This window comes from Suncus etruscus, chromosome 7 (assembly GCF_024139225.1).
Source record: "Suncus etruscus isolate mSunEtr1 chromosome 7, mSunEtr1.pri.cur, whole genome shotgun sequence".
In the NCBI taxonomy this organism is placed as follows: Eukaryota; Metazoa; Chordata; class Mammalia; order Eulipotyphla; family Soricidae; genus Suncus; species Suncus etruscus.
This window is the reverse complement of record NC_064854.1, coordinates 79,888,565-79,916,426: the sequence shown is the minus strand read 5'-3', so window position 1 is coordinate 79,916,426 and position 27,862 is coordinate 79,888,565. Positions and strand designations below refer to the sequence as shown.

Sequence of the window (27,862 nt, the reverse complement as noted above, 5' to 3'; positions counted from 1 at the left end):
GCAATTTAAGAGCCTTCCTGTCAAACTGTGATAGAAATCTCATACTTATGACCTAAAATTTAAAACTGATACATACAATAAGAATTTTTAAGAGCTGTACTTGGGGGGTGAAGAGGCCAAAAACCATGGCAGTACTCAGGTCTTACTTTTGGTTTTGCACTCAGGAATCATACTTGGTGGTGTTTGGGGGATCATATGCACTGAAAATTGAATTCATTGATCATGTGCAAGTAAGTGCCCTGCCTGCTGTACTAAATCTCCAGACCTTAGAGTTCTAACTTCTTATAAATAAATTTTATATAAGAATGAAAAATAAAAGGACTGACTTGCATTTATTGATTTTCATTATATACCGAATAATACCGGTAATGTGAGAGTCAAATAATATTAATCTCATCAAATTAGAAAGTCACAACTTCGGAGCAGTAATGGACAGTATCCTAATATAATTAGGAAATATACCTGATTCCAAAGCTATAATCCACTCTCCATTTTTACTGATATAACATAATTTACAATATTGTCCATGGCAGTATCAAGTATACATTACATCATTCCAACACAACACCATCCACCAGAATATTTGCTACTTTCTACCAAATACCAGGGATCCCTTCAATGCCCCATCCCAGATTTTAACAAAGTATCTTTCTTTTTAAGTGTAAAGGGTTTATTTAAAAAAAAAATCCTGCTGCAGTTTCTTTCCTCTGTCTATGATACATTTACTGCAGTTGCGTTTCACCTTCACTTTAGGACAGCTGGGGAGACCAGGCCTGAGTCATTACTTTCCCACAGCAGCCACAGGTAGGCAGGTCATGGTACTCAACAGAAACAAGCAAAGCAGCACTATTGCCTCAGTGGACACTGTTTTATGGGGGCTTTGATCTTGGTCACAGCCCCTAGTTTCCATTCCCAAAGCCCTCTTTGAAATAACCAACTTGGAACCTTTAATGAGTTCTTATTTTGTGGTCCACCTATATGGGCCACACACAATGGTACTCATAAACTAGTCCCAGTTCTGTGCTTGTGGGTTGCTCCTAGTGGTGTTAGGGTAATTGAATCAGGGTTGAATGCATGCAGGTCAGAGCTCCAAGGGGCTGGGAATAGAATACAGCTGTTAATAAGCTAGCCTTGCACATATGGCTGTCCTGGGTTTGATCCCTGGCACCCCAAACCATCCCCCAAGCCTTCCAGGATTGATTCCCAAGTACAAAACCAGGAGTAAGTCCTGGATTAGGTGTTCAAAAAATTCAGAGCCCGTTATAACTGTAGTATGTCCAATTCCTGTAGCCAAGTTTAAAGGCAAGCCTTTGTGGGCAATTCAAGTTTACTGGTTCTGCAATTTTGTGTGTGTGTGTGTGTGTGTGTGTGTGTGTGTGTGTGTGTGTGTGTGTGTGTGTGTGTGAGTGACGCTTGGTGATGTTCAGGGGTTACTCTGGTAGTGCTCAGAGGACCATAATGGGTGCTGGTGACTGAATCAGGGTCAGCACATGTCAGGCAAGCATCTTTCCCACTGTACTTTAACTCTAGTCCTTGGTTCTACAATTTTAAATATTACTCATTTTCTTGAAAAAAAAAAAATCCCATCAGTTATGGTCATCTCCCTTGGGACTTACTTGAAGAAAGAATTCCATCAATAAACTCTTGTCGTGTTATTTTCCCATCCTGATCTTTATCAATTCTCCTGAAGAAGTCCATCACTCGAGATTTCTTATGATTCATCCATCGCATGTATTTTTTCCGCCAGATATCAAAATCAAAGTTTGCAAATTCCTTCAGCTGAGAGGAAGCAAAGGTTATTTTGGTTGCATTAACAATGTGCCAAATTATATTGGTTACCACAGATGTTCAAATGCTGGTCATTAGGCCAATGCTGGGTTTTTAAACTAGTCAAAGGTTTAAACAAGTTAGAAAACCCAGTCCAATACTATAGTGATTTCCTAGATAATATATACCTTTATCACTTCCAAGGTAAGTACATTCTTGCAAAAAGAATTCTCAACATTTTTAACATAAAGTTTAAGTTCATTAGTGTCAATGATTTTTCTTTATAGAGAATCAAAACTCAAAGAAAATCAAGCTAAACCTTCTGACAATATCAAAGGTGGTCACAATTATCATGAAAGTGATTTTTTCCAAGTAACCCTCTCCAGTTTAATGTTCTTTAAAGCACGGGCACCAGTTCAACTGCTCTCAGATCTAACTAACATTATACCCTTTGCTGTTGGCCACTCGCTTAACTTTTCTAGATGTCAAAATAATTGCCCCAACTCCAGAAATTAAAACACTATAAGTCAGTTAATATAAACTATATTATGAAAACATTTGTGCTATAAATGACTATACTGGCCAGATAATACATTTGTCAAAATGTAGATGTTAAACTTTTCCTAAAAAGTCAGTTTCTGATTCCATTAAAACACTTTTGTTTTGGATACTACTCAAAATTTGAGGGGCCGGAAAGATAGCATGGAGGTAAGGCCTTTCATACAGAAGGATGGTGGTTCGAATCCTGGCATCCCAGATGGTCCCCCGTGCCTGCCAGGGGCGATTTCTGAGCGTTGAGCCAGGAGTAACTAACCTCTGAGCGCTGCTGGGTATGACCCAAAAACCAAAAAAAAAAAAAAAAAAAACCAAAAAAAAAACCACCCGAAAAACAAACAAACAAAAAACCCACAAAATTTGAAATATACCCTGCCTCCAATTTATTCTTATGTAATTAATTTTAGAAGTAAAATATGACCTTAGGTAGTAAGAGTTTGCTATGTACTATACTAGGAAAAAAAAAAAAGGGAAAATCATGGTCGTCATAATGTGACAAAATAAGGACACATGACAATACAGGATAAAAATTGTGTTTTCAGGGAGAAGGAAAAATTGTGTTTTCAAGGGCCGGAGCGGTGGTGCAAGTGGTAGGGCATTTGCCTTGCACGAGCTAACCTAGGATGGACTGCGATTTGATCCCCCAGCCTCCCATATTGTCCCCCAAACCAAGAGCAATTTCTAGAAAGCACATAGCCAGGAGTGTGTGAGCATCACCATGTGTGGCCCAAAACCAAAACAAAAAAAAACCAAAATTTTGTTTTCTCACCTCCTCTAGTCTGTCCAATGCGTCATTAAGCTTCCTCCTTCTTTCCAATGCAAGGAGCCAGACTTGTTGCCATTTGCTCACTAATAAATTGATTCTGGGATTTTTGGTTTCAATTTGTGTCTGTGATCCAGAAGGATATAAGCTTGATGATGGAAAGCATTTTCCTGTCAAAATATAACTTTAGTTAACATGGCAAAGATTCTAGAGTTTTAAAATATGTTAGGCTTGACTTTATTAATTCAAGCTAAATGGACTCATCTTAAATACTGGATGTTACAAGTAAAAATACTCTTAATTTATATGATGCCTAAAGTCAATTACTTATTATGCATCATAGAAATGGTCCTTAACAGGTCATTTATAGAAATGGTAATTGATATTAATGTTCTCTCAATGAATCTATGCTTAAAAATTTCTAGCTAAAGCTCACAACATTTCAATGACAATAAAGTATCTTGTGCTTCTCATCTTCATGACAAAAGAAAAATTCTCAGCAATAGATGTATCTTCTACTCAATTATGGCAAAGCAAGCTGTCCAGGAGACATTGAGCACTCATTTGTCAGAGAAAAATATCATACCAATTCCCAAATCTTTCTCTGAAGTCATTTTTCTATGTACTTTTCCATACTTCAATTTAAACTTCTAAATGTTTTTCCCTCTGGCTATTTTTCACAAGTTTCTACAACATCAGAAGTTAATTATTTTAAGACATTTTCCTCACTCAATGTATAAATGCAGACTAAAATGGGTTTTTGGGTTAAATGGGTTTTTGGGTTTGTTTTTGTTTGTGGCATACCCAGCAGTGCTCTGGGGTTACTGCTGGCTCTGCACTCCTGGCAGGTGTGGGGCACCATATAGGATGGCAGAGATTGAATGTGGGTCTGGAAGGTAATTGCCTTATTTGCTGTACTATTGCTCTAGCCCACCCTAGAGTTAGCACTGACCTAAGTTTCCAAAGTCAATTACTATGCAAGCTAGGATTTCCCCAGAGTTCCACATTCCCATAGTGCTACATAAAATATCAAGAGGCAATATTTATGGGGTATTTAACTATAGGGTAGGAAGGCTGATAAACATTTAGAATACATTACTTTGTTAAATAGCCCAGTAAGATTATACTCAACATTTTTTATAGATAAGAAAATTCAGATACAAAAATAGATGAACAAGGATATATTTCAGTATTATTTTTTTATCACTGCTGTTGCTATTATTTTGGCTCCTAGAGTTACAACCACTGCCCCAGGAATCACTGTTGACAATTCCCGGAATCCCATATGGTCCCCTGGCCTGCCAGGGTGATTTCTGAGTGCAGAACCAGGAGTGGCCTCTGAGCACTGCTGAGGTGTGGCCCAAAAACTAATCAATCTATCAATCAATAAAGTTTAAAAAAATAAAAACTTCTCTAAATTAGTTGCTGTCTTTTTTAATTGAGGCAAAGTCATCTGAGAAAATTGTAAAATAGAGCCTAAAGTCACACAAACCGATTAGAATACAGCAAAATCAATCAGAATACAGGACACTCTGGGCCAAATTGTTGGCACAAGTGGTAGGGAATTTGCCTTGCACATGGCTAACCTAGGACAGTCCGCAGTTCAATTCCCCAGCGTCCCATATAGTCCCCCAAGCCAGGAGCAATTTCTGAGCATAAAGCCAGGCATAATCTCTGAGTGTCACTGGGTGTGCACCTCCCCTCCCCCCCAAATAAAACAGGACACTAGTGGACAGTTGAGCCTTGACCTTTATCCAAATCATTTCTGTTAAGTCCAGTTTTTAAGATTATTTATGTTAATAGGAGCAAAATGAGAGCACAGTGATAATTTTTGATCTTGTAAACTTTTACAATTCCTTTTAAATTAATCTCAGAAAAAACAAGGAGATAAAGTTACATTGAGACTTAAATATAGTTTTTTTGTTTTTTTACTTTTCAGTAGCTTTTCTCTTATACTTGAGCTTATGTAAGCCTATGTATTCTTTCAAGAAAACCTTTTGATTCATTCACGAGCTGAAGAGGCGAGAGCAGGGCCTAGAGACCCCACATGCCAGGAGTTGGTCCCTTGCACTGTTTTGCTTTCCAAGACCAACATTACCCAATTAAGAGCTGAAATTGCTGTGTTCTGGAACTCTGCTGGAACTCAGATGCCAGCACCCCTATCTGCCTGTCTCTGGGCTATGCTGCATTCTCGGCCTGATTTCATCCTGTGTGTGGCTCATCTGTGGATGGCTAGCCTTCCCTGAAGGTGAGTTTACATGCCCAGAAAGGGGAAGCCGCTGAACTCTGCTGAAACTCAGATGCTAGCACCCCATCTGCCTGTCTTCTGTGCTGTGCTGCATTCTCGGCCTGATTTTATCCTGTGTGTGGCTCATCTGCAGACAGCTAGCCTTCCCTGAAGGTGAGTTTACACTCCCAGAAAGGGAGAAGCTACACAGCCGTGCACATCATTTAGCCAATGAATACAACCACAACATGTAGAAAAACCCACAATACAGTGTGACGATGGGAAACAACGCAGGCCAGCACCAGACAAAGAGAATGAAGATGGCAACTCAGATGACCAGAACATGGCCAACCGACTAGTCAGTCTCTCAGATAAGGAGTTTAGAGTCGAAATATGGAAGATGATCAAAGAACTCAAAGAAAGTATACAAGAGAACACTAATAAGAACCAAGAGAATATGAAGATAGAAAAGAGAAAACTCCAAACTGAAATTTCAGGAAAAAATAACAGGTCTGAAAAACTCAGTAGATGAAATGAAGAAAAACATGGATGAGCTTTCCCACGGGTTAACAGCAGCTGAGGATAGAATTAGTACACTGGAAGATGAGACGAATAACAACTCCATACAGCAGAAGAGACTGGAAAAAAGCCTTAAAGCAAATGATCAAACAATGGAAAAATTACTCAAAGAATGGGAACAGATGAAAATAGAAGTCTATGATAAGCTCAACAGAAACAACTTAAGAATCATTGGAGTCCCAGAGACCCAGGAAGAAAATCTCCAGGAAGAATCAATGGTCAAGAACATCATTAAAGAAAAAATACCAGAGCTAATGAATACATGCGATCAAATTCTGCATGCCCGAAGAGTACCAACTAAAAGAGACCCCAGAAAAAACACCCCAAGACACATCCTAGTCACAATAATGAACCCCATAGATACAGACAGAAATCTGAATGCAGCAAGATCAAAAAAAAGAAATTACATTCAAGGGAACATTCTTGAGATTTACCGCAGCCCTGTCACAAGAAACACTCAAGGCCAGAAGGCAGTGGTGGTACATAGTGACAAAACTCAATGAAATAAATACTTCACCTAGAATACTGCACCCAGCAAAACTCACTTCCAGGTTTTAAGGAAGAATACATGGTTTCACAGACAAACAACAGCTCAGAAACTTTACAGACTCAAAACCAGTCTTAAAAGAAAAACTGAAAGACTTACTTTAAAACAAGACTGACCAACAGAGACAACAAACTTCGATAGAAAAATGGCACTAAATCCCAGGACAATTCTTTCTCTCAATAACAATGGACTAAATGCACCAGTTAGGAGACACAGAGTGGCTAAATGGATCAAAAAACTCAATCCAATATTATGCTGCCTACAAGAAACGCACCTGAATAGTCAGAACAAACATGACTCAAAATAAAAGGCTGGAGGAAAATCATCCAAGCAAACAACACCCATAAAAAAGCTGGAGTGGCCATACTAATGTCAGATGATGAAAATTTTATACTCAGGAAAGTTATAAGGGACAAAGATGAACATTTTGTATTAATCAAGGGATTTGTACAGCAGGAAGAAATCACTCTCCTAAACATAGATGCACCGAATGATGGGCCAGCAAAATATTTAATACAATTGTTGACAAATTTGAAAAATAGTATCAATAACAACACAATAATTCTGGGAGACCTCAACACGGCACTGTTCACACTTGATAGGTCAACCAGAACAAAAACCAACAAGAATGTACTAAACCTGAAAAAAGAAATGGAAGAAAGAGGCCTAGTAGATATATATAGGACACTCCAACCCCAGAAACCTGGATACACATTCTTCTCTAATGTACATGGGACATTCTCCAGGATAGACTACATGCTAGCACATAAAACATACCTCCATAATATCAAGAGGACAGAAATTTTGCAGGCTACCTTCGCTGACCACAAGGCCCTGAAATTGTATGTGAATTACAAAGGGACACAGAAGAAAAACTTTAATATCTGGAAGTTAAACAGCTTAATACTGAATAACCAGTGGGTCTGAGGTGAAATCAAAAAGGAAATCAAAACCTTCCTGGAAACAAAAACTATCAGAACTTATGGGACATAGCAAAAGCAGTACTGAGAGGAAAATTTATAGCTTTGCAAGCACACATCAAGAAAGAAGAAGGGGCATACCTGAAATGCTTAATGATGCAACTCATAGAATTAGAAAGTGGTCAACAAAAGGAACCAAAAATAGGGAGACAGAAGGAAATAACAAAGCTGAGAGCAGAAATCAATGAAGTGGAAACCCAACAAACAATCCGAAAGATCAATGAAAGCAGTAGTTGGTTCTTTGAAAAAATAAACAAGATTGATAGACCACTGGCAAAACTAACAAAGAAAGAGAAAGAGAGAAACTTGATAATTCGTATTAGTAATGAAAAAGGAGATATCAGTACTGATATGGCAGAGATTCAAAGAGTAATCAAAAACTACTTTGAGAAACTCTATGCCACAAAAAATGAGAACCTGGAAGTAATGGATATATTCTTGGACTCTTATAATCTTCCACGGTTGAATGAAGAGGATGTAGCATATCTAAACAACTCCATCACTAATGAGAAAATTAAGACAGTAATCAAATGTCTGCCCAAAACAAAAGCCCAGGCCCAGATGGATTCACTAATGAATTCTTTCAAATCTTTCAAGAGGAACTACTACCAATCCTGGCAAGACTCTCTCATGAAATCGAAGAAATGGGAACACTTACAAATAGCTTTTATGAAGCCAACATCACCTTGATACCTAAACCAGACAGAGATGCTACCAAAAAAGAAAATTACAGACCAATATTGCTGATGAATACAGATGCAAAGATCCTCAATAAAATCCTGGCAAATAGGATTCAATTCCTCATTAAGAAGATCATCCACTATGACCAAGTAGGTTTCATCCCAGGAATGCAAGGATGATTTAACATCCGTAAATCTATCAGCATCATACAAAACATCAACAACAAGAAAAATAAAAATCACATGATCATATCAATAGATGCAGAAAAAGCATATGATAAGGTCCAACACCCATTCTTGATCAAAACTCTCAGCAAGATGGGAATGGAAGGAACCTTTCTCAATATAGTTAAGGTCATCTATGACAACCCAGTGGCAAATATTATCCTCAATGGAGAAAAACTAAAAGCTTTCCCTCTAAATTCTGGCACAAGACAAGGCTGTCCTCTCTCACCACTCCTATTCAACATAGCACTGGAATTACTTGCTATAGCGATTAGGAAAGAAAAAAATATCAAGGGAATCCAGATAGGAAAGGAAGAAGTCAAGCTCTCGCTGTCTGCAGATGACATGGTACTCTACTTAGAAAACCCTAAAGATTCTACCAAAAAGATTCTAGAAACAATATAGCCAGGTGGCAGGCTACAAAATTAACACACAAAAATTAATGGCCTTCCTATACACCAATAGTCATAAGGAAGAAATGGACATTAAGAAAACAACCCCATTCACAATAGTGCCACACAAACTCAAATATCTTGGAATCAACTTGACTAAAAATGTGAAGGACCTATACAAAGAAAACTATAAAACTCTGCTCCAAGAAATAAGAGAGGACATGCGGAAATGGAAACACATACCCTGCTCATGGATTGGCAGGATTAATATCATCAAAATGGCAATACTCCCCAAAGCATTGTATAGATTTAGTGTGATCCCTCTAAAGATACCCATGACATTCTTCAAAGAAGTGGATCAGAACTTTTGAAATTCATTTGGAATAATAAACACCCTAGAACAGCTAAAGCAATCATTGGGAAAAAGAATATGGGAGGAATTACTTTCCAACTTTAAACTTTACTACAAAGCGATAGTTATCAAAACAGCATGGTATTGGAATAAAGATAGGACCTCAGATCAGTGGAATAGGCTTGAATACTCAGAAAATGTTCCACAGACATACAATCACTTAATTTTTCATAAAGGATTAAGAAATCCTAAATGGAGCAAAGAAAGCCTCTTCCAGAAATGGTGTTAGCATAACTGGCTAGCCACTTGCAAAAAATTGAACTTGGACCCCCAGCTAACATCATGTATGAAGGTAAAATCCAAATGGATTAAAGACCTCGATATCAGACCCAAAACCATAAGCTATATTGAACAACACGTAGGCAAAACACTCCAGGACATTGAGACTACAGGCATCTTCAAGGAGGAAACTGCAAGTGAAAGCAGAGATTAACAGATGGGAACATATTAAGCTGAGAAGCTTCTGCTCCTCAAAGGAAATAGCGCCCAGGATACAAGAGCCACCCACTGAGTGGGAAAAACTATTCACCCAACACCCATCAGATAAGGGACTAATCTTCAAAATATACAAGGCACTGACAGAACTTTACAAGAAAAAACCATCTAATCCCATCAAAAAATGGGGAGAAGAAATGAACAGACACTTTGATAAAGAAGAAATACAAATGGCCAAAAGACACATAAAAAATGCTCCACATCACTAATCATCAGGGAGATGCAAATCAAAACAACTATGAGGTATCACCTCACACCCCAGAGATTGGCACACATCACAAAGAATGAGAACAAACAGCATTAGCGGGGATGTGGAGAGAAAGGAACTCTTATCTACTGCTCGTGGGAATGCCGTCTAGTTCAACCTTTATGGAAAGCGATATGGAGATTCCTCCAAAAATTGGAAATCAAGCTCCCATATGATCCAGCTAAACCACTCCTAGGAATATACCCTAGGAACACAAAAATACAATACAAAAACCCCTTCCTTACACCTATATTCATTGCAGCACTCTTTACCATAGCAAGACTCTGGAAACAACCAAGATACCCTTCAACAGACGAATGGCTAAAGAAACTGTGGTACATATACACAATGGAATATTATGCAGCTGTCACGAGAGGTGAAGTAATGAAATTTTTCTATACATGGATGTACATTGAATCTATTATGCTGAGTGAAATAAGTCAGAGAGAGAGAGAGAGAGAGAGAGAGAGAGAGAGAGAGAGAGAGAGAGAGAGAGAGAGAGAGAGAAACGCAGAATGGTCTCACTCATCTATGGGTTTTAAGAAAAATGAAAGACATTCTTGCAATAATAATTTTCAGACCCAAAAGAGAGAAGGGCTGGAAGTTACAGCTCACCTCATGAAGCTCACCACAAAGAGGGATGAGTTTTATTAGAGAAATAACTACATTTTGAACTATCCTAATAATGAGAATGTACGAGGGAAATAGAAATCCTGTCCTGAGTACAGGCGGAGGTTGGGTGGGGAGCAGGGAGACTTGGGACATTGGTGATGGGAACGTTGCACTGGTGTTGTGTGGTGTTCTTTACATGACTGAAACCCAAACACAATCATGTATGTAATCAAGGTGTTTAAATAAAAAATATATTAAAAAAAAGTAGAAATTTGGGGATTACCACCTGTGCTTTCAATAAAAAAAAATAAATCCTCTTAATCAGGGCCGGAGAGATAGCATGGAGGTAAGGCTTTTGCCTTGTATGCAGAAGGATGGTGGTTCGAATCCTGGCATCCCATATGGTTTTCCGAGCCAGACAGGAGCGATTTCTAGCATAGAGCCAGGAGTAACCCCTGAACACTCCTGGGTGTGACCCAAAAACCAAAAAAAAAAAAAAGAGAGAAAATCTCTTAAAATAGAAAGCACACGTGACATCACCACATGCATAACATTTTGCATGATACTTCAAAATAAAAGTAACTTGCTTGCTTTAACTATTTAATTTGAAAGAAACTGGTCACTGCTTACTTCTGGTTCGTCCTTTATCTAAGACTGGAATATGGGATTGTAATGAGGAAGGATCAGTTGCTCTCCTCTTATAGGTCTTGGTTACTTTATCAACATCTGGTTGTTTCCTGGTCATTTCCTCCATGAATGTCTGAAATGAAAAAAATTATGTCAATTACATATAAAAGTATACCACAGAAAACTACATTTAGCCATTCCCTAAATAAAAAATGTTAAAGGTTCATGTTTATTATTTCTAAAGTCAAATAAATCATGTTTTTTTATCTTTAGGGGAAATGTAATATATATATTACATATATATATATACATAATATAATATATATATACATAGATATATATTCCAAAGAATACAAAATGTTTGGGTTGATAAAGACAGTAAATTTTAATTAAAAACAAGAGAACAACAGGAAAATAATTTGAATATATTGTCTGAACCCTCTCCCAAAAGCCATTTGAGGTTTTTTTAATTTTTTTTTTCCTCTCCAGAATCTAATTTTTGCCCCTTTTTTCTCTCTCCATATTTCTTTCTCTTTGTAAATTTCTTTTGATAAAACTATTTTGTTTCACTAAAAAAAACTTATGTTCAGGCTGGAGCAATAGCACAGTGGTAGTGCATGCTGCTGATCTGAGATGGACCTGGGTTCGATCCCCAGTATCCTCTATGGTTCCCTGAGCCTGCCAGGAGTGATTTCTGAGTGCAGAGCAAGAAGTAAAATGTGAGTGCCTCCAGGTGTGGCCCAAAAGCCAAAAATAAATAAATAAAATAGCCTGTTTATTTTTAACTTAAGCATTCCCTGAGATCAGTGTGAATATGACCTGTTTGTATTCCAACCATAATCAAGTTTCACAAGTTCTTTCTGAAGTATCTTAAAATAAGATTTTTGGTTTGCAAAAAAGCTGGTTAACTGGGTTTAATTTTAGGATATCTTTCTGACATACTTTAGATACATATCTGAAAGTCACACTGAATCTTAAAACATTTTAAATATTCTTATCAATGTATATGCTATAGCAAGGAGGATAGGTTTGACTACCCTGCCATTTCTATCTCCTCAGGCTTACTGTTTCCACTGTTAATAACTGCTGACATGTGCTTCAGGAGATGAAGTTCTTTTGAATATACTTTAGTAAATAGGTGAAAGAATTATATACAGAAAACTACAAAACACTGCTTCAAGGTATAAAAGAGGATACATGAAATAGAAACACCCTCTGCTCATGGCTTGGGATTATTAACATCATTAAAATTGCAATAATTACCAAAGTATTGTACAGATTTAATGCAATTCCTATAAGGATATCAATGATATTATTCAAAGAATATTATTCAAAGAAGTTCACTCCTAAAATTTATATGGATAAAGGTTTTCCATATGAAGTTTATTCCAGAAATAGCTCAAACAATCCTTCAGAAAAGCAAGATGGATAGCATCACTTTTCCTAACTTTAAATTGTATTATAAAGCACTAATAATTAAACAGTATGATATTAGAATAAAGACAGACTCTCAGAACAATGGAACAGAATTGAATATCTTGAGACAGACCCTCAGGTATATAACTGATCAATCTCTGATAAAAAGGCAAGGAATGGGAAGTGGAGTAAGGAATGCCTCTTCAACAAGCAGTTTTGGGAAAACTAGCCATCTACATGCAAAAAATTAACTCAGACTTCTCTTTAACACTGAAATCAAGATATATTTAAAAACCTTTATATTAGACCTCCTGCAGCTTTCTTCTAGGTTAATCTCTTGATCCTATTTTGTCAGTGATTATATTGCTGGTTAAACTGTGTGTTCTACCTGTAGATATCTTAATGCTACTCTTTTGTTCTATGCTCCAATGCAAACAGATAACTTTATATCCAACTTTAGAGGTTTAATACTAGTTTGCACAGTTCTAGGGAAATGCATAATGCTGTTAGATATTTAATAGTTCTCAGCTATCCTAGTGGATGTTTCTCAATTGCTGTAATGCTTGACTGTGTATATTAGGTAGCAACTATTCTCAAATTATGTCTGCAAAAATGTTACAATGTTTTTTGGCCACAGAAATCTATTCTTTCACCTTGTCTTTCGTTCCTGCTTGCAGGATGGTCTGCAGACTGGAGTTAGGGTAATGTGGTAAAATTTTAAAGTCTTTTCTTTCTCTAAGCATGTATTTAATTATTTTGTAGAGCGCCTTCTGGTTTCGACCCAGCTAGCCAGTGTTTGGGGTTGTAACTGGAAAAATTAGATTCTAGATGTATAATACAAAGATATGGAAAAAGCTAATTGCCTTGAGAATATGTGGATACAATCTGACCTGTGACACTTTCAAAGCCAATTTTTACTGTGTCTATGCAAAATAACAAACACATTTATAAGTTCTGATCTGGAGTTCTCACCTCTGGCAGAGAACAACAGAACATAATCTTGTAGCCTTTCTATAATTTTTTTTTAAATAGAAAGGATACAACTGTAAGATGGTATCTACCTATCAACCCCAAACAAAGGCTTTCCCCTATCTTTCTCTTTACCATAATCTCTCTTTTGATATAAAAAGCCCACCTGGTTTATTCCACCTTCCCCCTCCTGGTATAAGGGCTAATAAAGAAAGAGGCAATTCTGGCTTTTGGCTCTGGCAGACACCACAAAAGAAGCCACTGGCTCCATGTTTCTTTCCTGACTGGCTTGGTTTATTACTTATTTACTGCTACCCTGCTTCTTTATAGCCCTCTGTATAGTGTTTAGAAACACGGTGTCTGGAGTGATCTCACAATCTGTGGGTATTATTTTACAATAGTGATTCTATTAGATAATTAATTTAATTGAAAAAATATTGCTAAATTTATATTATTATATCTAGAACACAGGGTAAAAAAATACAATGAAAAGTAAATGGAGCCTAATGAAAATTAGAGTTAAGTAAACATTTCTAAAATATCTGTCTCTTTGGAGAAGTCTAACCACTTTAATATTTCTGGTTACAGAGAACAGGGCCCAAATGCTTTGGTATCGTATATCTTACCTAATAAAAATACACTATCAGCATTAACTGTTTATGCTATAAAGTTGACAGTGATTCTGTTTAAAACAGGCAGGGTATTGGGAAAACTGATTCTTCTAAGAAAGATCATTCATCTAGGATGATATTTAGTGGAAGGTGACGTTAGAATATGACGTTAGAAAACAAAGTTTATATTGAAGCCAGAGGATGCGTGAGGAGGACCACCCACTAAAAAGAAAAATATAAATAAGAAAGTTTGGGTAAATAGCACAGGTTAGAAACCATCAAAATTAAGTAACTATGAAGAGAAAAGTATTACAGCAATGGCTGAATTTAAATCCCAGCAGGAACAGATTAAGGAGTGTATTTAAAGAAATGAGGCAAGTGATAGAAAGGAAAACTATGCAGACAGGGGTTAAGATTATATTTATTTTACCTGGTGTTCTGCAATGAGGGCTTTCACTTCTTCAATTTCCTGGGGGATGACTTCTTTATCCCTATCACTAAGTGTTGTTTCAGCCCACTGCAACCAAGCCAGCAAAGCTTCCAACAATTCTTGTTTGGCAATAAGTCCAGCCAGAGCACTTGCTAATCTCTGCTGATGTTGTTTTGCCCAGGCCAGTACCTGTTGGAAAAATAGACATTTTTTTTCCATTTCTTACATCAGAATACTTTTTGTTTTTGTTTTTGTTTTGGGCCACACCCAAAACAGGGGTTCAGGGGTTATTCCTGGCTATTTGCTCAGAAATAGTTCCTGGCTTGGGGGACACCGGGAGACCGAACCACGGTCTGTCCTAGGGTAGAGTGGACAAGACAGACGCCTTACCACTTGCGCCACTGCTCTGGTCTCACATCGCAGTACTTTTTAAGATAAAGTGTTTATGACAGTGATATTGCATCGCCAATTTTACACAACATTACACAAAGTTCAGGTGAGTAACTGAAAGGACACAACATTTACAGTAAATTGGGTTCATCTTAGGTTACCCCCACAATATTGCTTGCTTCTCTACCTCCTGCCAGTAGAAATGAGATCCAACATGCAAAAGGAAAGGACTGTCCTATAATATTCACTGTCCTTAGAAGTTTAAAGATATGTCAAACCCCAAGACTTCCTTTTGTTTTGCAAGTTCAAATATGCATTCTCCGAAGTATCTTTGAAGTCTTAGAGCACAGACAGAAATAAAGGCAGCTAAAATCTTAGATACAAATTTAATTTGATTCATGTATGCAATTCACTCCAAAAACCTAAGGCATTCTGTAACACTGTGCAATTGTTATAGAAGGAAGGAGAAAGGATTATATTGTGAATAAAATATTTTCCTTTTTGTGTCTTGGGGAATTATTAAAAGGAGTCCTTTACCCTTTTAAAAGCAGGTGGATTACAGAGATCAGCATGAGCACAGGAATAGTATTTTAAAGAAAGATTTTTTTTTCTTCAGAGCCTTCACATGCCCATAGCCAGACGTGCATCTTAATTTCTGAAGTTCTTTCTGTATGACTCTGGTTGTTCAAAGCTACTGCTTTAGACTGGCCTGAGAGAAACTAACCTCTTCAAACCTGGCCCGGATAATGGTCATCCAGTGCTTAATGGTGGTAATGGAGTCAGGGTGGCAGACGGCCAACACAGCATCTCCCATACTGGTAGCTTTATTTAGTGCAGATCGTTTTTCTTCCAGTTTTTTCATGAAATCCTATAACACAAACAAAGACTTTAATTGAAAAAGAAAGAAAGGAAAAAACACCAACTGCCAGAAACATTTATTGAACAGATAAGAACTTCAATCACTGTATTTATAACTGGACATAGTTCACTGATTGGGGAATTAAGGGAGAAGAGAAAAGATATACAAAACAGCTTCTTGTTTGTATTTTAAAATACAAGAGGGGCTAACATGGTAGAGCATTTTCCTTGTACGAATTAGGTGTTGGATTCCATCCCTAACTCCCTGTGGCCCCCAAATAGATTGTTTCAACCCGTACAGTCACCACTGGGCATGGTTGCCAAGTACTACAACATCACCACCAAGGAAAATTCAAGTCTAGTGTAACATCTGTCCTTTATGAAATGCATTCTAAAAAAGATATGCTTCCTTCCTAAATTTGAATATATTTTCTTAATGGAAGATAGGGCTAGAAAGGTAAGAATACAAGAGTCAAAAATAATGTGTTTTTATAAATTAAAAAGAAATTCCAGAGGCTTGTGGTGGCGCAAGGCATCTGCCTTGCATGTGCTAGCCTAGGACAGACTGCAGTTCGATCCCCAGCACTCCATATGTTCCTGCAAGCCAGGAGCAATTTCTGAGCACATAGCCAGGAGTAACCCCTGAGCATCACCAGGTGTGGCCCCAAAACAAACAAAATTCCAATGAATTAAAAAGATATAAAATAATAATGTGTCATAAAGAGTAATATGTACCTAAATGTATGAAGGAGGGTAGAAAAGTAGTAAAGGAATTATAAATATTTAGGGGACTGGACTAGGGAGTCAAACTGTGTGATTTCAATGGACAATAATAAAATGACACCAATAAATAAATAATAAACTGCTACAGGTTTCATGAGGCTTTGGAATCAACCTGTTAGAAAGTATCTCACACACAAAACTCATGAATACATATACAACAGACCTCTGAAAGTATGGAGAAAAATAATTTTTACGTTTAAAATATAATTTTTTCAATTATAAATGCAGTTTAAATATCATAAACTATATTTTCAAAATATTAACTAAATAAAACAATTAACAACTTGGATAGAATTTTTCTGCTCTTATATTCTAATTTTAAAATGTGAAGGTAGGGGTCTGAGACAATACAAAGAAAAATTTATTGCTAAAATTTAGACAACCCATCATTAAGAAAGCGTCACCACTAAGAGGTATTTCCACAAATGATGTAATCCAAACTATGCTCTATTAATTCTTCATTTTTTTCTTTTTTTATTATTCATTTTTAACTTAGCCTTGAAAGGATATTTATTAAGTACTAATGAATAGATCTTTCAAAGTCAATAGGAAATGCTGATAATTATACTATGTTGAGTACCAGCACTACACATTTTCGATTTTTAAAGTCAAAAGTGAAAAACATATCTGTGAAGAGTGACAACTTGGGGCCTGAGAATACAGTGGGTAAGACAATGCTTCATGTGAAAGCAACCCAGCACCACCTATGATTCCCCAATTCCTGTCAGGAGTGATCACATGAGCATAGAACCTATGTAAAACTTAAAACTGCTGGATGCGCCCGCCCCCAGTCTCTGTCCAAAAAAGAGGGACAACTCTCATAAGCATTTTGCTAATTCTCTATTACCACAAAATTGATCTTGGCCTGAGACCTTTAAAAAATTAATGGTTATCTGTGGCATACAGGGAAACCAAACTAGGGTATTGACAATACCAACTTATACCTATCTACATCAGATAAAGGGGAAAGAGGAAAGGATAAGTGGAATGGAGGTGACAAGGGTCTGACAAGGGTAAGAGGTCTTGAGCACTTTGGTGGTGATGTGGTGAGGCAATTGAACACTGAGAACATAAATGCCAATATTATTTAAAACACATAATCTAAACTATAATACACTGTATTTTTATATTTTATAGACTTTTATACTGTAAGTCTTTTTAAAACAATCCCTAATGATCAGGACTGGAGAAATAATGAAAAGATTAAGGTATTTTCTCTGCTTGTGGTGGTAGCCATGGTTCAATCCCTAGTACTGTATATTGTTGTCCTAGCACTGTTATGGGGCCACTGTGGCAGAGCAAAGAGCTGGAAATGATCCTGAGCACTGTCATGTGTAGATCTACTTCCACCCAAGTAAGTCAAGAGAGAATTTAACTAATGCTCTACATGTAGCAGTTCTGGGTTTAATTACTGGCACCACCTGAAGTGAGCCCAGAGTACTCCCAAGCACTACCAGACATCATCCAAGAACAATAATAAAAAAATCAATGGCCTAGTTTTACTTGATTAAATTTTATATCTACTTTTATAATCAATCAAATATTATAATTTATGATATGAATTACTTCAACATAAGTATATATGATTTAAAGTTTTAAAAAAAGTAAAAAAGTATTAAAAATTAAATAGAGATGTCATATATTTATACTTGCTTGTCCTGATTACAAAACTGAAAATTAATTTAAAATGTAATGGTATAATTTTATAAAGACAAAAGTGTCATGAACAAAACTATCATTTTATCTTTGAAATGCACATGCAAACAAAACAAAACTGATCAATTGTGGCCCGAAATAAAATAATTCTTCAAAAATCAATGTTCTTCCTGGAGTTACAAAAAAAAACTTTTTGTTTTTGGGCCACACCCAGTGACACTCGGAGTTACTTCTGGCTGTACACTCAGAAATCATTGCTCCTGGTTTAGGGGGATCATATGGGAACACCAGGGATCAAACCGAGGACTGTCCTAGATCAGTCTTGTGAAAGGCAAACGCCCTACCGCTTTGCTATCACTCCGACCCCAATCACCACGTTTTTATATGGAAAACATAAACAGTTCTACGTAAGTGTAGGTTGGTACATGCAAGGGTAAGCAGGGTGCAAGCAGGATGGATAGAGACATACCTTCAAATGTAACAAATGACTACAGAAAGGAAGATTGTCATGGAATTACTATTTCAATTAGTCTAATTTGATTTTATCATTATCTTAACTTGACACTTCTGAAACTCACTTTGTGCTGATCAATCAGAGTCCGAAGAGCATCCTCATCATCTGGGAGAACACCATGGAAACGAAGGGATTGTTCTGCCTCAGCCAGCCACTCCAAGAGGGCATGTACCACTGAGTGAAATTCCTCTGCCTAGGAGTTCAAAATGCACATATAAAAACACACACACCCCCATACAATATCCCCAAATCACTAGTTAGTAGATTTTCTGCAAGATGAAAAAAAATCTTTAATTTAAATCAATAACACATATCATTCTTGTTCAAGACAAATATATATGGTGCTGTATTTTTAAAATATAGGAAAATCTCTTAAAAAAGTGCTAAAGGATAATTGTTCTTTTTAACAATCTCATTATAGATGAATAACACTCACCATTCAGGCTGAAGAATAAACAACAAGCTGTGCTTTCATGTGAAAATTAGAAAACCTGCCTCAGAATAATATATATTCTTAGGGGAAGAGGCCTAGAGTGAAATTCCTTCGTTGGGCTAGAGAAACACTATAGTGGGTAGGATGCTCTTCTAGTCTGTGGCCTATCCAGATTCCATCCCTAGAATCTCATCTGATCCCTTAGCCTACCATAAGTGATTCCGGAGGCAGGAGCAATCCCTCAATACTGCAGGGTGTGTACCCACCCCCCCCCAAAAAAAAAACCAGCCCTGGGGGGCAGGATATCAAGAAACAATTGACTGCATACAGCTCTTCAGGAATATACCTCATTATAGCGAGTTACAGCCCACAGAACTCTTACCTGTCGCAGAGCTGCTTCTAACCGTGTCTGCTTTGATATAGAGAGTGCACACACAGTTTCCCAGCGTGTACTTAATTCCTGCATCTGAACCCTGACCCAGGAGGAATCATCTCTGCTGCCTTCCATGAGCTCCCGGGCAGAACGCTTCAGGGCCTGGACATTGCTCGTCCTCTTCCCCAACTCTTTTTGGAAGACCTAAGGTAACAATATTTAAAAAATTAATTTTCAGTTATAAAATCAGAAGTGAAAAATTCCGTCTGAAATATGTGTGTGCGTGTAAATACTCATGTGCTGATTCCTAACATCTATGATTTAATGACCCACCTCTTCCGCTGAAACTTCAGAAGATAAAGGCACTTTACTCCAAACAGAGCACTATCAACAACCCACGCTTCTAAAAATCTGGTCATTCTTATGATATTCTCCTGAGCTAGAAACTTATTTTTAATATAAGTTAGAGTTAAATAATGGTAACCAACTTTGCTTATTTTAACAATACACACACAAAAATGCACCTAAATCCCATGACAGCATACTTCAAGGGGGAGAAACGTTGTATATCCTAGGCCGAGGGAATTTTCTCCCTAATGCCCCCAACATTTACTATGCCTATGCTGGGGGAAAAAAAATCCCTTTATTTATTTATTTATTTATTTATTTATTTATTTATTTATTTATTTATTTATTTAAATTTTTCTTTTTCTCTTTCTTTTTTTTTCTCTTTTTTCTTCTTTTTTATCTATTTATTTATCTTTTATTTTTATTCTATCTTTTTTTGATTTTTGTGCTTCGGTGTAGATACTGAAGTTGATGTCTCCAATTTCATCTAATGTTATTTTATCTTTCTCTTTATTTTTGTGCTCTGGCATAGTCTTATTGCAGGACCGAGACTATTATGTGGTGTTTGCCTTTAGTGCTGTAGTGCTCACTGGATATTTTATTTAATATTTCTTCTTCTATTGTTGTGGTACTTCAATTCCTTTTTTCCTGTCCTCTCTCAAATTGAGGTTGAGAGCCTCTAGAAGGACTATACCCATTTTCGGCTTATCTGATTTTTTACCCCACTTTTTTGTTCTTTTCTTTAAACAAAACCATATAACTTGAACTATCTAGTTCCGCCTCTCAAATAGAGAGAGAAATAAGGGAGGATACCAGGACCAAACAGATATATGATCAATAAGTAGTAAACTGGACACAGAGGGGACTACCTGTTCTGGCAGCCTGGGGGGGGTGAGGGTGGGGGATATGGAAGACAGAATGGGAATGGGGGGGGGAGGAAGACAAACTTGGTGACGGAATTTCCCTGATTCAATGTTAATATGTACCTAAAATATTATTGTGAAAGATATGTAAACCAATGGTCAAAATAAAAATTATATATTTAAAAAAAGGGCCGGAGAGGTGACACTAGAGGTAAGGTGTCTGCCTTGCAAGTGCTAACCAAGGAAGGACCGTGGTTTGATCCACGGGTGTCCCATATGGTCCCTCCAAGCCAGGGGCAATTTCTTAGCATTTAGCCAGGAGTAACCCCTGAGAATCAAATGAGTTTGGCTCCCCCAAAAAACAAAAAACAAATAAAAAAAAAGAAATATTCACAATATAACAAAAAAAAAATGCACCTAAATTGCTTTCTTATTCTGGGATTCTTTCATAGGGAGCCTAATTCCTCCTTAACTTATTACTGTGAGTATCCAGAATACTGCTGACTGCTGGTACTACTCTCAATTAGCAAACATCTGGAGACTAACAGATACAAAGAAAGAGCAATATCAAAATACAATATTAGTGGTAGGAAGAGTCCAACAGTCTCCAGTATTCATTTTATCCTAAACTTCTTCCTGAGGCTCCAATAGTATTACTAATGCAGAATGATCAATTAATTCTTAATACACACACACAGTCACACACACATTTAAAACCAACTTGATAAATGCCTAGGAGAGTAAATATTTAGGCAGTGAGATTATAAAAAATAGTGTTGATGTAAAAAGTAACATCATGCTATTTACTACTATTTGAATTAATGTCAAGAACATAATCAGCAGAATTAGTCATACAATACACATTTATTTCCATATGGGTTCCATAATTATTTTTAATTCATGTTGGTGATCAATGATCAATGTTCTTCACTGATCATTTTATTTCCTGCTAATGTTCATCCTCTTCAGTGAGATAAAATAACCAAAGAGGGGACAAATAGTATGTGAAAGAACCAAACCAATAAATAAATAAATAAAATGGTAAAAGGAACATAGTATAACTGGGCAGTATAAAGAGGACATATTAGGGGCCGGGCGGTGGCGCTAAAGGTAAGGTGCCTGCCTTGCCTGTGCTAGCCTTGGACGGACCGCGGTTCGATCCCCCGGTGTCCCATATGGTCCCCCAAGCCAGGAGCAACTTCTGAGCACATAGCCAGGAGTAACCCCTGAGCGTTACCAGGTGTGGCCCCCCCCCCAAAAAAAAAAAAAAAAAGAGGACATTTTAAAAGTAAGATTTTCTAAATTCAAAAATGATAGAAAGGAATAATATAAATTTAAATTCAGTATTATGAGACATTTGTAAATAAAGCAACACTAATGAAATGATTCTACATTAGTAACATACCTCATGTTTTTAAGGTTAAGTTATGATATAATTCTTAATCATAACAACACTTCAAATACTCTGTCTAAAATATTACTCTTGATTTGGCTAATAGTTTGGTATACATATCAGGATATTGTAAGGAAACTAATATTTATCAAAGTAACAAGTCTTTCATAACATATGCTGTCATCTTCTAACTTGTAAGAGCTAGATTAAAACATTTTCTTTAAATGAAAAGCAGCTGATTATGATAGCAAAAGATCAAGTCATAAATTTATACCCTGATTTAATGATAAAGTTCCAGGCCATAGAATAATTTTGAATTCTATTACATATGTGTAAATAATAAAGCAGTCTTAAAACATGTTTAACATAACCAGAAGATGAAATCATGTTACCTAAACTCTAATAAGAAAAAGATTTTAGAGTTCCAAATTAAAAACAAAAATACAAAAGTTGCTTTTCCACATTACTTTTAAAAGTTGCTTCCTGGTTCTGCTAAAATATACCATTATTTCAACACTAAGGACTATTACATAATATTACATATACTCACTAGATCTTAAAAAACTACATTAAGTGCTTTGCAGTTTCTGCTATACTCCTAATAATCCAATGAGATAAAAAAAATGTTCCAGATAACATTACCTTGTGACTATCAATCAAATTCATCACTAAATCAATATCTCCATGGACAGGCTGGTCTTCTGCCAGCTGGGGTTCAACTCTATACAACCAATCAATGAGCGCCTGCAGAGCATCTGTGAACTGTCCAGAAAATAGTAAGGCTTCCTCTAGTTTGTTTTGTCTGAGGAGAAAAGAGGAAATAATATTCAAAGTGAGAAATAAAGCAATGTCTTCCTAATTTTCTAAATGGTTAAAGTTTACCTGTGAAGAAGGTTGAGTAGCACTCAAGAAAAACAATAGTATGCTACTAAATGCTGTTTCCTTGCACATCTATCATGCTGAGTGAAATAAGTCAGAGGGAGAGAGAGAAAGAGAGAAAGAGAGAGATGCAGAATAGTCTCACTCATCTATGGATTTTAAGAAAAATAAAAGTCATTTTTGCAACAATCCTTAGAGACAATGAGAGGAGGGCTGAAACTTCCAGCTCACTTCATGAAGCTCACCACAAAGAGTGGTGAGTGAAGTTATAGAAATAACTACACTGAGAACTACCATAATCATGTGAATGAATGAGGGAACTGGAAAGCCTGTCTAGAGTACAGGTGGAGGTGGGGTGGGATGGAGGGAGATTTGGGACATTAGTGGTGGGAATGTTGCACTGGTGAAAGGAGGTGTTCTTTACATGACTGAAACCTAATCACAATCATATTTGTAATCAAGATGTTTAAATAAAGATTTAAAAAAGCTGCTTCACCTTAAAAAAAAAAAGAAAGTAACACCTTGGGGCCAGAGAAATAGCACAGCCTTAAATAAGGTATCTGCCTTGCATACTACTAACCTGGGACAGACCTGGTTTGATTCCTGGCATTCCCATATAATCCCTCAAGTTTACCCGGAGTGATTTCTGAACACAGAGCCAGGAGTAACCCCTGAGCATCACTGGGTGTGGCCCAAAACCAATAACTAACTAACTAAATAAACAAACCTCAATAAAAATGAAAGTAACATCTTTTCTTACTTTTTGTAAGCTGAGGGCTCCTGGCAGTAGAGAGTCTGGGTGATACTTGGCCAACCACACTAGCAGTTTAATACCAGGGCCTTATGAGGCCAGTGCTCACTAAGTTGACTAACTGGTACTTTTTTGGTCTCCAAGATTATTCACGTGATGGTGTTGGGGTTTAAATTCAAGTCACAATGCATGCAAAGCATGATGAACTAGTTTATCTCTCTGGTGCCATAATTTCTATTTTTTAAATTAATTTTTTATTTTAGCCACTGTGATTTACAATTTTACAATGCAATCAATGATAGGGTTTCATGGATACATCATTCCAACCCCACCAGATTGTTCACTTCCCTCCAACATTGGTCTCATGGTTCATTTCACTTTCCCTGACCCTGCTAAACACCATCCCCTCTCCAGATTTCAGTCTTCCTACACCTCACTACCATGGTAAACTCAGTTCTGTAGACTGATTCTTAGATTCTGTTACTTTTGGCCATCTGTATTCCCTTACTGTCTTTATATTCTACATCTCAGAGAGATCATTCTGTATCTGTCTTACTCTTTCTGGCTGACTTTACTCAGCATTATATACTTTTAGTTTTTTACTTTATTCAACATAGTATTGGAAGTTCATAGCAATTAGGTATGAAAGAGATATTAAGGGCACCCAGACTGGAAAAGAAGTCAAATTTGAAGGTGACGTGACACTATTCTTAAAAAACCCAAAAGAACTCCTAGATACAGAAAATTTAAATTGTAATGTGACAGGCTGAAAAACCAACACACAAAAATCTATGGTATTCCTAATGTGTAAGCAATAAAATAGATGAAAAAGAAATGAAAGAAACAATCCTATTCATAATTGTAACCAAAAAATTCAAGTAGTTGAATTGAATAAAAGAGGTGAAAAACTTGTATTTTTTAAAAATTTTATTTCTCTGCACACACTGTTAATAAAAACTGCCAACTAGCCAAAGCAATCCTAGAAAAAAGATGGGAATTGTTTCTTTTCCCAACTTTAAATTAAAGTATAAGGTCATAATAATCACAATTTCATTTTTGTTCATTAAACAGTTGGCATCTGTTCCAGAGAACACCAACTATAATTTCTTAACATTTTTAATTAAAAAAGTTACATTACGTTTACTAATTTAAAAACAGTGAATTTTAACTTTTGCAAAGTTCTGTAAATTTTAACATATGTATAGATTCACAGCAGCATAATAATCAAAGTGCAGAGTAATCCCCAAACTCTGAGAAGCTCTATCACAAAGTCTTACTGAAGTCAGTCTGCACCCCATCTTCAAGGCTGGAATTCATAATCTATTTGTATTACTATGACGTGACTAATTTTTCAAGAATGTCATAGGAATGAAGTAACTTATATGACACTGCAAAAAACATGGGTAACATGTGGATAATTGCGAAGTCAAGAACAAAAAAAGTAACACTACAATAATGGTGAACTTCCCTAAAACTGAATATAATATTTGATTCTATTTTAATACTAATAAAAGTAATGGAATGGTGACAAAAATTGGTCATTAAAACTTCCATTTCTAAACAATTTCAAGTAAATCTTAGACCTTCAGGGTTGTGGCATATGTAGTTACAAGGGAGAATTGAAAGGGGTGAAGGGTAGTTGGAAAGGAAAAAAGGGTCAGATCCCTAGGGCCTTGCATGTGATACCAATAGTAAAATCCTAAAGAATTTGATGTAGGTCAGCAACAAGATTACTCTTATCACTTAAAAAATGTAATTTACAATAAAAAGCCCTGTTTACTTGGAAACGGGACTAAGGAGACAACAGCAGATGTTGGTGGAAGGAAAGATTTGGCAGCTGCTATTTTTAGATGTATGATGTTGCTGCACTGAAGAATTAAATCATTTAAAAATAAATAACAGCAAAGACTGCATAGGCAGTCATTAAAACTCCATAGTGCTGTGATAATAAGGTTGAGCAGAGTTCAGGGGATGTAAGCTAACTTTCCTAAAAAGGCGATACAAGATTGGAAATATGGCCATCTACAAAGCAACCAAATTGCTATAAAGAACATATTACCTCTCAACAGATTTACCACAGATGGTATCCCATTTATCTCGGAGCTCACTCAGCATGTCATCCAGCTTCAGGTTGTCATCGGCCAGGGTGGTTTTCTCCTTCAGAGAACGTCCAGTTCTGTTGGTGGTATCATAGACAGAATGCTTGCCTCCCAGTGATTTCTGAAACTCCTACAATTTAACAATAATACAATATGCATTTCCATTTAAAACTAATAACTGATAAGAGACATTCATAGAGGCATCCCCTAATAAATGAAGTACAGATAGTGGAAAACATCAAAAAATAATCATATTAAATATGGGTTTTAAGAAAAATAAAAGACATTATTGTAATAATAGAGATGAGGGCTGGAAGGACCGGACCACAATATGAAGCTTACCACAAAGAACAGTGAATGCAGTTAGAGAAATAACTACACTACCAATCATCATGACAATGGTAGTGAGAGAAGTAAAATGCCTGTCTTGAATATAGGCAATGGGTGGGGGAGGAGGAAGACGAAGGGCATTGGTGGTGGGAATGTTGAACTTGTAAGGGGGGATATTCTTTTTTATAACTAAAACCCAACTACAAACATGTTTATAATCATAGTGCTTAAATGGCAATGACCATATACCATCCTCCTCTTCCCTGTCTAAAATCCCTACTAAGGTTTCAAAAGAACTATTGATTACTCTTCAAGTATTAAGTATTTTTGGGTCTAGAATGTAGCTCAGTGTTACTCCAATGTCTTGCATGTGTGAGGCTTGGAGTTTGGTCACCAGTGCTGAAAATAAAAAATAAAGGGACTAGAGAGTTAGTGTAACAGGCTGAGTTTCCACTTTGCATAAAAATTAACTCAGTTCGAGTTCCAGAACCACAAGGTTCCGTGAGAATAATGCTGGGAATAGTCCCTGAGCGCAGTGGGGTATGACCCCAAAAGTGAGCAAAAAAGTTAAATAAATCACTTAGTTTACTAATTACTATAGTATGTCTATACTATTTATACCCTGGTACACTTTATCTTGTAAGTTATCCTTTCATATTTGTGTGTGTGTGTGTGTGTGTGTGTGTGTGTGTATAAAACTATGAGGAATAAATGATATTCCCTCTAAATAATCAAGTTTCTACAGAGCAGACACAGTTTATCTGTAGGTCTCTGAATATTTTATATTTTAAGAGTCTTGTAATATTTAATATAAGTGATGAGTCAAGCACTTTTTAATAGATAATCACATAAAAATCACATGTCAGCTTAATGGGTAGCTTACAAACTCACTAAATATTGAAGAAATAAAATCATTTTCTTTTTCTATCTCCTTTTTTGGCTTTTGGGATACACAACAAATTGTGCTCAAAGCTTAACTCCTGGCTGTGATAGTGATCAGAAGACCATATGTACCACCAGGGACCAAAATAGTCACTTATAATGTAAGCATCTAAACTCCTGTTCTCTCTCTCTGACCTTAATATTATCACTTTCAATCCTGAGATAATGTTAGAATCACCCCAAATTGTTATATGCTACACAAATGAATTATCTAAAACAAAACAAAACCCTCAAGGTTACAATTATCTAGTACATTTCTATTGTCCTTAAAATCCAGACACACAAACTATAACACAGCACAGGTGTAAGTGCCTGACCTGAGTTTGATCCCTGGCATCCTATATGGTTCTATAGAGCCCTGCCAGGAGTAACACTTGAGTGCAAAACAAGATTTAATGCCTCAGCATCACCGGGTAAGATAAAAAAAAAAGTAAATAAAATCCAAACATGGGACTGGAGAGATAGCATGGAGGTAGGGCATTTGCCTTGCATGCAGGACGGTAGTTTGAATCCTGGCATCCCAAATGATTCCCCGAGCCTACCAGGAGCAATTTCTGAGCATAGAGCTAGGAGTAACTCCTGAGCGCTGCTGGGTATGACCCCAAAACAATAAATAAATAAATAAATAAATAAATAAATAAATAAATAAATAAATAAATAAATAATCTAAACACTTGATTTGGTGAAGCCACCCCCAGTGGTACTCAGAAGGTATT

The 27,862-nt window shown here is 36.6% G+C and overlaps 1 protein-coding gene across 3 annotated transcripts in view; it reads right to left on the bottom strand.

The window, feature by feature from the left end:
- Nucleotides 1-27,862, bottom strand: part of DST (dystonin) — a 541,070-nt gene that overhangs the window by 26,640 nt on the left and 486,568 nt on the right. For all 3 annotated transcript variants that reach the window (XM_049776729.1, XM_049776730.1, XM_049776727.1), the window contains 9 exons: nt 25,835-26,004; nt 22,788-22,947; nt 19,551-19,745; nt 18,800-18,928; nt 15,649-15,792; nt 14,535-14,723; nt 11,112-11,241; nt 3,092-3,255; nt 1,617-1,779 (listed from right to left, as the gene is read on the bottom strand). In XM_049776729.1, the coding sequence (XP_049632686.1) occupies nt 1,617-1,779; nt 3,092-3,255; nt 11,112-11,241; nt 14,535-14,723; nt 15,649-15,792; nt 18,800-18,928; nt 19,551-19,745; nt 22,788-22,947; nt 25,835-26,004 (1,444 nt within the window). The remainder of the gene's footprint in view (nt 1-1,616; nt 1,780-3,091; nt 3,256-11,111; nt 11,242-14,534; nt 14,724-15,648; nt 15,793-18,799; nt 18,929-19,550; nt 19,746-22,787; nt 22,948-25,834; nt 26,005-27,862) is intronic.